At 45.9% G+C, this 11,744-nt stretch overlaps 1 protein-coding gene and 1 long non-coding RNA gene across 3 annotated transcripts in view; one reads left to right on the forward strand and one right to left on the reverse strand.

Moving 5' to 3' along the window:
* ZEB1 (zinc finger E-box binding homeobox 1) overlaps positions 1 to 10,478 on the reverse strand; it is a 122,363-nt gene extending 111,885 nt beyond the window's left edge. Inside the window, exon 1 of one of the 2 annotated variants that reach the window (XM_065629731.1) lies at positions 10,384 to 10,478. In XM_065629731.1, the coding sequence (XP_065485803.1) occupies positions 10,384 to 10,441 (58 nt within the window). In that variant the 5' untranslated portion in view covers positions 10,442 to 10,478. Of the gene's footprint in view, positions 1 to 9,424; positions 9,558 to 10,383 lie in introns of those variants that run through there. The other variant, XM_065629732.1, reaches the window with a different exon arrangement.
* LOC135985998 (uncharacterized) lies at positions 10,095 to 11,441 on the forward strand. Its single transcript, XR_010605831.1, has 3 exons — positions 10,095 to 10,208; positions 10,574 to 10,660; positions 11,250 to 11,441. It is a non-coding gene; the product is annotated as an uncharacterized LOC135985998 (long non-coding RNA).
* The last annotated feature ends 303 nt before the right edge of the window (positions 11,442 to 11,744 follow it).

An 11,744-nucleotide genomic window follows, 5' to 3' on the forward strand; every position in this document is an offset into this window, starting at 1 on the left:
AGCTGGAAAGGTAAAACTGACCCTGTTGTGTGAACTGGCTTAGCTCACAGAAAGTCTGCCACTAGTTTTAGTCACTCACATGCTGAGATACAAACCTGGCTCATCATTTGAACACGTCCCTCTCCATCATGTAACTACCACATCAGCTGTGCAGGCTGACCCCTGAAGGCATGATTAATCACATGGTGAAATTCAGAGAACTACGGCATGTTATACTGCATTATGTACCACTAGAACTATTCCCTTTTCCTATGCTACAACTACCAATTCAATTTTGCTTCTCATTTCTGTTTGTTATTATTTCACTTTTGTGCAGAAAGAGTCTCCCAGCATTTTGATTGCCAAACAGAACAGATTCTACCTTCTATACTATTTGTTGTAAGGCATATTTAGGGTTTCAGGAATACAGTATGGCAGTCAATTTAAAATCTGGAAAAAGTACAAAGTAAGCCTTAATATGAAGAGCAGAAGCTGTCAGAATAGTCTTTTCCATAGAATTAGTCTATGTGGTTTTAGTACCATTGCAAGACTGCTAGGAATGATAGGAGTTTACCTTATGTTACTACAAGGAACATTCATGCCAGCCTAACAGATTAAATTATTGGATATAGTAACTATACATATGAATGTCTACAAAACAAATTCCTATTGTAAATGCAAATTCAGTCTCAGCACTCAGTAGCTAGAATGTATCAAAACAGGTTATTATAACAAGTCATCCAACAATCTGCTCCTATTTAAAGTTGGCAATAACGGTGTTTTCTTGTTGCCTTTGAGTCACAGAAGTTCTGAAATCCCCCACAAGTCTTGTCCTGCAGGACATACTTCTCTCCTTCTGTGGCCATCAGCAGCACCTTCTCACCAGCAGCACCATCCCCGGTGGTACTCTGCAACTTTATCTTTCTCTCCCACATGTACAAGGTAAGAGGGGGAAAAATACTACATTTGCATATGTAATTATGCTGTAGCTCAGCAGTGAGCAAAAAATTACTGGAAGTTGCAAACAGATATGCCCAATGACCACACCTTAGTTTTTCAAATGAAAATGCTTTGCAAGGAAGGGGAAGGGACAGCGGCAGGGAAGGAAGCCAGTCATTACGACTCCAAATCTGCTTCAAAGGCCTTTTTTACCACCTCACGCTCTTTGCGGGGCCAACCGCACCTAGGTCACTCCTGTGAACAGTAACACACGAATGAATCCAGTAGTATGTGACTGGTTCTATTTCGCTCGAATTTACCAAACAGCTGTACCAGGAATAGGAGGGGAGAAAAGGAAAGGCTATGGAAAGACATAAACAAAACAGGATGGAAGACTAAACAGCAAACAGATGCTGAATGGTACTTCCTTTTCCAGTCTAGAGCTTCACATGACTTACAGTAGAGAACATACAGGAACTTAAGAGAAAGAATAACAGGGACTAGAATGTGGGAAGAAGGAAAGTCTGATGCATACCTGGAAGGACACAAGGCAGAAATTCCTCAAGGCATTGAAAGAACTGTTTAAAAATATGTGTATTTAGGAAAAAGGGACAAGTCATCTCCCTTATGTTTTTGAACATTAAGAAAAATGTTATGTTAGACTGGAGGAGGAGGAAGGTGTCAGAAAGACAAACAAAAAACACAACCTCCTTTTTAAAGTCAAATCTACCAGTATAGCAAACAGCAACCTAATCCCTGTAATTAAGGTCTGATTTTTCTGTTCTTTAGTTTGCACTTTTTCAGATGGAATAGATTTCCCCAGGCCTTTTTCAATCATGCCACATTTGTGATGTTTTGTAATTTCATTTTGCTTTCTCCCATACACACTCTGTGGACAGATGTCTCTACAAAATGGAACAGAAAACTGCTCTCAGTGTCTGTCAGACAGAATTTGAAAAAGGAATTTTGCTGAAATAATGAAAACATTTCATATCACAATAACTGAAGGTGCTCCCCAGCATCACTGGGCCAAGTAGCATTTGATCCTAATGAAGACAGGCACACTAGTTCATAGGTAAAAATACTCTCTGCCACATGAGATTATTTTAACCCCTTTATTTCAAGTGTTGTCCATGAAAGTCGCTCCCAGAATCATGGTGAAAGGCCAGGTTTAGAATCCATTTATCTCCAGCACTCTTGCCTGTTCCTCCAACTTTCCTGATCTAACACTTGACTTGTGAGAAGCTAAAAACCAGAAGAGCTTGCAGAAAGACAGAGGATGTCCAAAAACATACTTAAAAGAAGTTCATAAGAGACAGTTAATGAAGAATTGTTTCTTTTCTTTCTGACACACACCAATATCAGATGGGGTTCTTAGCACTTGAAGTAATTTTACACGTCCTTTCACTCAAGGACTGCTACTCATGCTTACAGATCCTAATTGGATAGGATGGAATGTCATCTCAGCACAGGATAGAATTTATCTTTTTTACTTTTTCTCCTCAGTCATAATTGCACCCTCTAACACATCCGGAAGAATACATTCATCATTAAACATGGTCATTTGCTTTACATAGTTCTCCAAAAATAGGACAGATGGAACGCATTGGAGGCAGAGCAACGATGGAGATGCTACCAAACCGAAAGCAAACATTTGTAAGGGAAGCAACAAAGGATGCCAGTTATAAGATTTTAACCTTTGGGTGACAGCAGTTGTTAACCAAACTGCTTTGCAACAACAGGGGTAAAGTCCTCACATCAAGGAGATTGTGACAGCTGGGAATGACAGCTGAAAAGGAAAGAACTGAAACAGGCTGCTTTCAAACAGTACTGACTCCTCAAAGATGAGAAAGCATATTTTTAGTTAACTTCTGTTGCTCTGAAAAAGCGTGTTAAAATAAAAGATATAGTTACACCACAGTAATGGCATCAAAAACAAGCACAGAGCGAGACAAAGTAAGAAAGCTTCCCTTCTTCCTTATTTGGGGTTACTTTGGGGACAAATGTGCAAGTCTAAAGAGCTCTGGTTAATATGTTCAGCACTAACCAACTGAAACATTTGAATCATTGCCTGGCTGCTCCACACATAAAGATACAAACTTAACAAGTTTCTTCTTTCTGCTCTACCACCACCTATCCTCCTAATATGTAAATGTACGCTGTTGGGTACCCACAGAAGGAATTAGATGTACAGGCCCAAATACAGGAAGAAAAGACTCAGTACATATATTCTGACTGTCTTAAAGGTGCTTACATACTGTGGTAATAGGGGTAGTATTTTTATCAGGAGTACTGACATAGATTTATGAAGCTATGCTGCATTTAACTGTAGTCAGTATTTTACCCATTAAGTCTCAGTCTTCTTGACTAGGCTTCTCATCTTCCTCAGCTGTCACACAGGAATACTACTTATCTATGCCAGAAAGGGACAAATAGATAATTAAATAAACAAACTGCAGCTCAATACAAAATGAAAACTTAAACCTAGTCTTTCTTTAAAAGAGGAAGGCAAGCAAAGATTAAAAAGCTGCAACTGTGAACAGGTTTTAAAAATATCAAACTTCTGTTACTTAAAAATAAGACCCTAAGAATTAGCCAGAAAAGCAAAGCAAGACTGAGAAATACCCATGTGCTTGACAATCAGCTCAAGAAACTGATTAAATCAGAACATCAGAGGCAAAGGCTTAGTGAAAGGTTTAAAAAAACTTGCCAACATTACATGGAAGCAGAAAGCATTCTAGAAAACCACACACAAAACCCTATAGAATCCCCCAAAATTCCAGTGTTTCAAGACAACATCTAGTCCACTGAGATCAAAGCTCTTTCCCACTGTGATCTTCTCACACAGCCAGCCAGGGAGCAGACCCATCGCTCCCTGAAAGGCCACCAAAGTGCATCAGAAATAAGGGACCAGACCTTCCGTAGAGCAGCAGACTGCTCCCCTCCCTTCCCCTTCCGTCCTCCCTCCTTCCACACACGCTCTTTCCCTCGCCCACGCACCCTTGCCCATTCAGAGACACATCCCTCTGCTCTCCATGGTGTGCTTGGGGTTTTGTTGATTTTTATTTCAATTATTGAAGACTTCAGACATCATTTCCCCCAGTAAGAAAGAGTCCCTGTCATAACTGGTCTATTGCACTGTCTGGTGACCAGACGAAGCACCCATCTCCACGGATGAAGACACCAGGCCGCTCTCCACAGGGGCCTGTGAGCCCCCGGCAGGAGCAGCCCCCCCAGACCCTGCATCCACGAGGTCTCACCTCGGCAGCCCCTGTGACAGACGGGCACGGTCATAACACCAAGACCTGGCACAGGTTTGTCCTGGTCAAGTAGACTTTCCAGGCCTGACTTAATTTACGGACTTCTGGGAAATTTATGCTTTTTAATTTACTTAACAATAATTTTCAAACATTAGAAACACCAGCCACATGCCGATACTCTTCTTTAGTCATTACTGTCCCAGCAAAACCAATATCTGACTAAATCATCTCTGCCCAGATGTTAACCTCTAAGAAAACAGTCTTCCAAATACCCCGCACATCGGAGTAGGGAGGTTGATGTTAGCAGTGTAAGCTTTAAGCCAATTCCCTCCCATTGTGTTTTACTTTTGTCTACCTACACATCACTGAACTTACGATTTGGGAATACAAAAAACATCAGAAGACAAAATTCTGCTTCTCTGGCACACCATTACATCAACTACATAGACAGGAAATATCACCAGTGAAGATACCGCCTTAGTACCACCTAAAAATTAAAGAGAAAATTGAGTTTTGCCTATTGCCACTTGTTTGTGGAAAGTACAGGTATTACAAGGCAACAGATATGGAAGAGTTTAAATACTTAAACTGAAAGGAATAGTAACTGCTGAATGATACACCTGTTCTTTCTCTTTAAGGCTCTAGATCAAGCCAAATGCAACGGTAGTCCCAAGGATTTAAAAATGGATTGAGACTCAGTCTTGCTGTGGACTTCCTGTGTGACCTTGGGTAAGTCACTTGAGAATTTAGTTCTCAAAAATAACAGGCCTGTTATAGCTGCCAGAATGAAGTACCAAAGTTTCTGAGACCACAGATACAAGCCAGGTCCTGCTTACTTGCCCATAACAGAGGAGATCCTACCTGGTGAGCCCTTCTGAAAAATGTAGATAAGTATGACCAGAACTTCAGAAATATTGATATTAAGCACTTGAAAGTTCATCTGGAATTGTACTTTGAAAACTGGTATGAAAGCCTACATAAACCCAGAATTATTTCAATTTTTTCAAGCTCTTGTTTTATGTATTTGTGTGAAACCTAAGTAGAATCTTTATGATTTCCAGAGATGCAGTATGTACTGTTAAATATTGGATTTACAGTCAACGAAGCACAACATATTCTAATCAGCTTGCAATATCAATTAGTTAGAGTTTTTGAAATGACTACAAACAGCTAATGAGTTGAAAGCACTGAGCTTATATTTTGGGTAAATAGTAATGACTGAATTTAGATGTAGGGATTCTTAAGGGCCATTTGGCTAGATAACGTAATTCCAGCAGTTTCCCTGCAACAGAGAGCAGTTGCTCAAAAGATGAGTTAAAAAAAAAAAAAGGGGAGGGGGTGCAAAACCCCCCACAACCCAAGCTTCACAGAAGTTGGACTCATTTCTTTAACACAGTAATAGAGTCCCCTGCATGTTAAAAATGTCTGCCATCCCTCAGTGGTATTTTTAAACCCTGTTAAAACAGATGTTTCCACATGAAGACACTGCACTGATATTTTTACTTTAAATTACTCCAGGCTCTCCCTGCCCCCAGTGAAAATTCTGTAAGAAGAAATGCCAGGTTGGTCCCACCACCAGACTCCCGGTGGGGAAGGAGGCAGAGGAGGCTGCAGAAGCCCTGCCGGGCCCAGGGAGGAGCTCATCTGTGGAGAGCCAGGGCCCCACTCACCGCACTCAGGAGCACGGCTGCTAACGGGACCTGTCCTAAAGCCCAAAGCCGAGAGAACGACTCAGTGGGGAGGGACAGCCAATAGAACAGAAAATGTTCAACAGAAAATTTGGGCTAAGTTCACAGAAGTCAAATCCTCAGACTTTTAACTAAAAAATTTAACCTGAATGACTTCTACGACAGGGAAGCCCATATCAGAAGGGAAGTTTCATCTGCTTGCTACTTTTCATCAACTGTTTCAGCAGCATGTTTGCCAGAGTCCTAGAGACAAGGAAAACTGTTTCAGGCAACTGATCGCCTTAAGAAACCCGTGTAGCTAATTACCTTAAAACACTCTGCTTCACAACTGTTAAAATAACAATTACTGAGAGAAAAAATGAAGGGATAATGACATTTTAAAGTGTATTCCCATTATATTTCAGTAGTTAACATTAAAACAGAAGTATTACTTGTTTATATGAGATATTTCCCTGGACTCAAACAGTTAATTCAGTTGTCCATGTAGACCTGTTCACTGTGCCTGGAATTTTAACTCAGGCTACATTCCTCAATTCCCAAATTGCAAATTTAAATTAATGCTGGAGTGAAAACATGATACCTAGTGAAAAAGAAAGGGAGGGAGGCAAGAGAAGAAAGGCATGACAGGGAATGTTGTATCCCAAGCGTCACTAACACCTGACATCCTGCCAGTAGTTAACACCTTGGAGCTAACAAAAATACGCCATGTTTTTGCCTTATTCAAAGGCATTTATGATCTTCTTACAGTACTTAGCTTTGTAACAAAACTTTATACAAAATTATTATCTAATAAAAATAAAAAGAGAGGAAATCCAACTGTAAAGCAACTGAAACGGCACTCTAACAAGTCGATCTACATAACCTTTTAGTAATGAATCCACTGCTAACAGGGAGTAAAGTAAAAGTCTACCTCATACCCTCTCCTCACACATTCCTGACAGCATGCAGAATTTACTCAGTTTCACACATTCTTCTTTTTACCATTAAATATGCATCTGAAGACCTGAGGGCATACTTACATTATTTTCAGAACATCAGTATAAAAGGTTGATAGCTTTTTAACTCTCTAGTAAGAGAAGTTTAAAATATTTTGCTTGTTTTACTTGTCTCACAGCATTGCTGAAGAACAAGATGCGTTACTTTTAGTTTTGCTGTTTAATTAGAGTTAAGACGAGCCTATAATATATAAAAGAGATGCCAAAAAGGCAACTAATCCTGATGCTGCAAGCCAACTCGGAATAAGAAAACCTTTGCTGATACTGAATCTATTCAAAGTCCACACAAGATTCGCACAGTGTGGCAATGCAGATGACTGGCAAAAAATCACACTCCGCTTTTCTCCTCCTCATTTATCTATCAAAAGAGGGGGAGAAGGGGAAAAGGTGGATAGGATGAGAGACTCCCAACCAGCGCATGTTCCTGCTTTATCAGAATGGTGCTATGGTCCCAAGACTTCGCCAACTTCTTTGCTTTAGCGGATGTTTTTGTGTACTGGCCAGAAGTAAGGACAATGACATAGGATAGTTTTCTTCAGGTATGAAGTGCCAGATTTTCTTTTAAGTGGAGGCTTTAATGGCAGCACCAATCTGCTCCTTTGCTGATCTCTTGTAGGGGCTCATAAACAAGGTAGAAAAGGAACCAGCTCTAGAGTTAAGAAGACTGTCTTTCCAGTTAATGCATCAGGGTGGAAACCATAAGTTCTGGCTCCCAAACGCAGAGAGGGAGAGAGGAAAAAACAAAACCAAAAGTTTACAGTACAAGAATAGCTGTGTTATCAACAGATAAACAGAAGGAAAATTTACAATATAACAACTTGATGCCGCAGCCTATTATTATTAACTGACATACTGGATGTCAAGTGCATCTCTCTCTAATCATCTCGCATTCTGTGGGAAAGTAGGGGAACTAGAACAGCATAAAATTGATTTAGTGTATACTATGAACAAGCCAGTTGCTGGAGCATCTCCTGTATGCTGATCTCTCATTAAGAGAAGATATTCACCTATAAGAGTAAAGTGCATTTAGAAGAAAAATAAGTCTCATACCTACTTATTTTAAAGGTTAAAGGGTTAACATTTTTCTAGTCATTTTCTTTAGTAAATATTTGCAAGTCAAACATAAACCCACTGCTGAGAAATCTCTATTATCCAGAATCTATTATCTAACCAATCCTGATGCTTCAACGCACAATGACTTAAGTTGGTTTTAATTCCTTAAAAAAAGGAACCAAAACCAGCCTAAACCAAAACATACTACAATTCTATCTTGCAGAACTAGTTGATAAAAACAGAGTGCAGCGATGAGGTCCAAAAGTGATGAAGATGAAAGATACCTGGAACGATACCACGTCTTATACACCTTTTGTTTTCTGTGAGTGATACATGCTGCAGACAAAACGAATTGTGCTAAACAGCCTCAAATCTGGTTTTCTAATATTAAGCACAAAGGAAAAACACTGACAGCAAGCGTGGTAAATAAATCCCTCCCTTGAGAACGAAAGCAGCAGACAGGAGGGGGCTGACATGCATGCAGGAGAAAAACTAAACACCATCTTTTTTTCTACCTGCACAAGTTGCCATTTGCTGCAGCGATCAAGAATCTCTTTTCCCTGTCGATTTCAAAAGACAGCTTTTCAGAAAATTTCTCTCCCAACTCATCTGTTGATACGCTTTAAGAGTATGATATTCATATCACTGGATCTTTAAGAGAAAAATCCATTTTCTTTCCTGTTCAGGTAAACATGTTTACAGCTCCTGCACAGACGCTGGGTGGTTCAGACTCACATGTCACACATATGTCGTCAGCAACAAGAAAAGCCCCTTTCTCTGATCAGCAACATTTTTAATAAGGTAAAGCGAAAAGCACTTTCCAAACTTACCTTTAGCACAGCGAAATCATGAGCTAAATATAAATATTTACACTAGAACAAGGAATTAATAACGTGAACGTGCAAACAAAAACACTTGCTAGAAAACGCACACAGCGAAAATAAGAAACCCCTCCTAAGTTCAAAGCAATGAAATCAACTCGTTAGCCCCTGGAAAGGCCGTTATTTATCACCACATTACGCCTGAAACAATCAGGATCAGAGAGGAGAAGGACCGATCGTGACTCTGGTCTATTTCAGAGACCGTTCACTGCGTATGAAAACATCTCGGATCGCTGGCGAAAGCCTTCCTATCTGTGACCCTGCACAGGAAATGCCACATAAAACCTAAAATTGCCAAGGAAGGTTACAAAATCTCCTGCTTTAGATCCTATTGCGAAGAGTCACTACGAGAACCGAACTACTTCCCCATTTTCCAGAAAATAAGTACAGAGTGGGTGCTACGAGCGTTTATTCCCCCTGCCGTATACCTTCCAAATGCATCTTAAAGTAACACACATACCAAAGGGAAAGGAAAAAAAAAAAAATAAACCAACCCCACAGCAGCCCTTGGGTCTGAAATGTAAATGTAATTCCTTATATAGACTGCAGCAGTTGGTCACACACGCACGGAGAGCGGAGCGGGGGCCCCCGGCCAAACCGTTACCACCCATTATTATACAAACAGGTACCTCCGAAGCCAGAGGGAAGGGAAGAAACTTCGCCGCCCGCCCCCGCCGCTGCCCTCCCTTCCTCACCGCCCCGCCGGGACCCGGCCCGGGGAGGCAGCGCGGCCGCGGGGCTCCGCTGGGGACCGACTCTCAGTGGGCAGGCGGCGAAAGCGGCGAGCGGGCGGCGGGGGCGCCGGTCCCCTCCCGTCGGCCCGGGGCGGCCGCACCGCGCTGCCCCCGCGCGAATCGCTGCCCGCTGCGGCGTCGGTGCCTCCCCCGCCGCCCGCAGCCGCACTCCCGGGTGTGCCCCCCTCCCCCCAGTGACGGCTGGCGTCCCCCCACCGCCGCCCCCCGAAAGGCGACCGGCAGCCCGCCCCGCCGGCCGGGCGTGAGGAGCCGGCCCGCTGCCGGGCGAGCCAAGGGAACTCCGGCGGGCAACCAAGAAGCGCTTCCGAGCGGGCGGCGGGGGAACCCGCCCGCGGGGCCGGGGTGGGGGGAAGGCGGGCGGGGAGGCCCCGCTCCGCCGGGGCGCGCAGGTAACAAGTTTCGGAGTTGGGGTTGCCGCGGCCGGCCGGGCGACAGAGGCTCCCGCGCCGCTCCCCGCGGGGCTCAGCGTCCCCGCCCGGGCCGGAGGGCGGCGGCGCGGCCCGGGGGGGGGGCCCGAGCCCGCTCCCCGCAGCGGTGGCGGGGCGGTCGCGGGGCGTGTGGAGGAAGGCAGCGTGTAACGGTCCCGGACAGGCGGCGGAGTGCGGAGGCACCGCTAGGCGGAGGAGGGAGGCAGGCAGCAAGGCGAGGGAGGCACCAGGTAGCGGATATAACGGTGCGGAGGGAGCCGGGCTCCCGGCGAGGAGCGGCGGGGAAATTACTTTCGCGCCCGCCCGACCTCCCCTCTCCGCGCTCGGGACGGCTCTGCCCGGCCCCCGCCCCGGCCCCGCCGCCGCCCCGGCGCGGCCCAGCCGCTGCCCCGCGGGCTGACTGACCGTTATTGCGCCTCGGGTTCGCCTGCTTCCTGCGCTTACACCTGGGGCCATCCGCCATGATCCTCTCGCTTGTGTCTAAATGCTCCAGTCACCTCCTCCCCCGCCCTCCCCCCTCCCTCCCCTCCCCTCCCCCCGGACCTGGTTTACGACACTGGGTGGTTTTACTTTTACATCACCTTCCTACACCTAGTGCTCGGCCGGAACCTTGTTGCCAGGGGAGACGGGCGCTTTACGGCAGGACGTTTGAACGGTGGCGGGGGAAAAGTTGCGGCCGCAGGTACCGGGCGCGGCGGCCGCGGCTGGAGGGGCTCACGGGGCGGCTGCGGCGCTGCCCGGGGACCCCCGGCCCGCCGAGGGGTGCGTTCCCCCCGGCACTCCGCCGGCGGCAGCAGGGGGGGATCCCCGCGGGGCGGGGCCGGCCGAAGGGGCGGGAGCCGGTGCGGGGGACGGTGGGCGCCGGCCCCCGAGGCGGCGCAGGGCGATCCCGGCCCGCGGGGGAGTTCCGCCCGCTCCGCGTCCGCCGCCGGCATCGCCGCGTTGAGGGACCAGCCCGCCTCCCGCTCGAGGCGGGCGGCCCCGCTGCCAGGTGCCTCCCGGCCCGCTGCCCTGCGGCCTGCTCGGCGCAAGGTAGAGCGGGGGCGGGCGGGGCCCAGCCTGGCCCGGCCCCGCTGCCCCTCGCCCCCGCGCCGCCACCTGCCGCCGGCGTCAGAGCCGCCGCGGGGCGGGCACCGCCGCGGGGACCGCTGCTCGCCCGCGTCCGCAGCCGGAGCCCCGCGGGCCGCCTTCCCGGCACCCGGCCGGGCTGGGGGGCAGCGCGGCGCTGTGAGCGGGGCCGGTCGCATCCTGACAGCAATCTTGCGTTACAGGTCTGAGCGAGAAACCGGCAGCTGGACCGGAGTGGTGCTGCTCCCACCGGGTGTAAAGTCTGGCATTCCTCGGCTTTCCTTAGTCATACCTTCTGCTTCCAGGAAAAGAAGAGGTATACAACTTTATGACCTAAAAGAAAAAAAAAAAAACATTTTTTACAGATAATTAATAAACAACCTAGATTGGGCTTAATGAACATATTTAATGTATTAACAATGAAAAAATTACCATCAAACACCTGCTTTTCACTTCAGGCAATAAAATAATCTATTAAGTTTCCATTTGTTTCTAGGCTTTCTTATTTCCATTTTTTTTTTTTATCTTGAGATGATTCAGTAGAATTTATAGTTCTGTGCTTCTGGGGAATGCTTTTATCCAAACAGATTCAGTGAAAGCATTTCTGTTAATGGAATATTTTTAACAAATAATTAACTGAATTTTTGAGACCTTTACCTATCCTACATTATCTCCATGTGCTCTAAGTTCACACACTA

Source organism: Caloenas nicobarica, chromosome 2 (genome assembly GCF_036013445.1).
Source record: "Caloenas nicobarica isolate bCalNic1 chromosome 2, bCalNic1.hap1, whole genome shotgun sequence".
Taxonomy (NCBI): domain Eukaryota; kingdom Metazoa; phylum Chordata; class Aves; order Columbiformes; family Columbidae; genus Caloenas; species Caloenas nicobarica.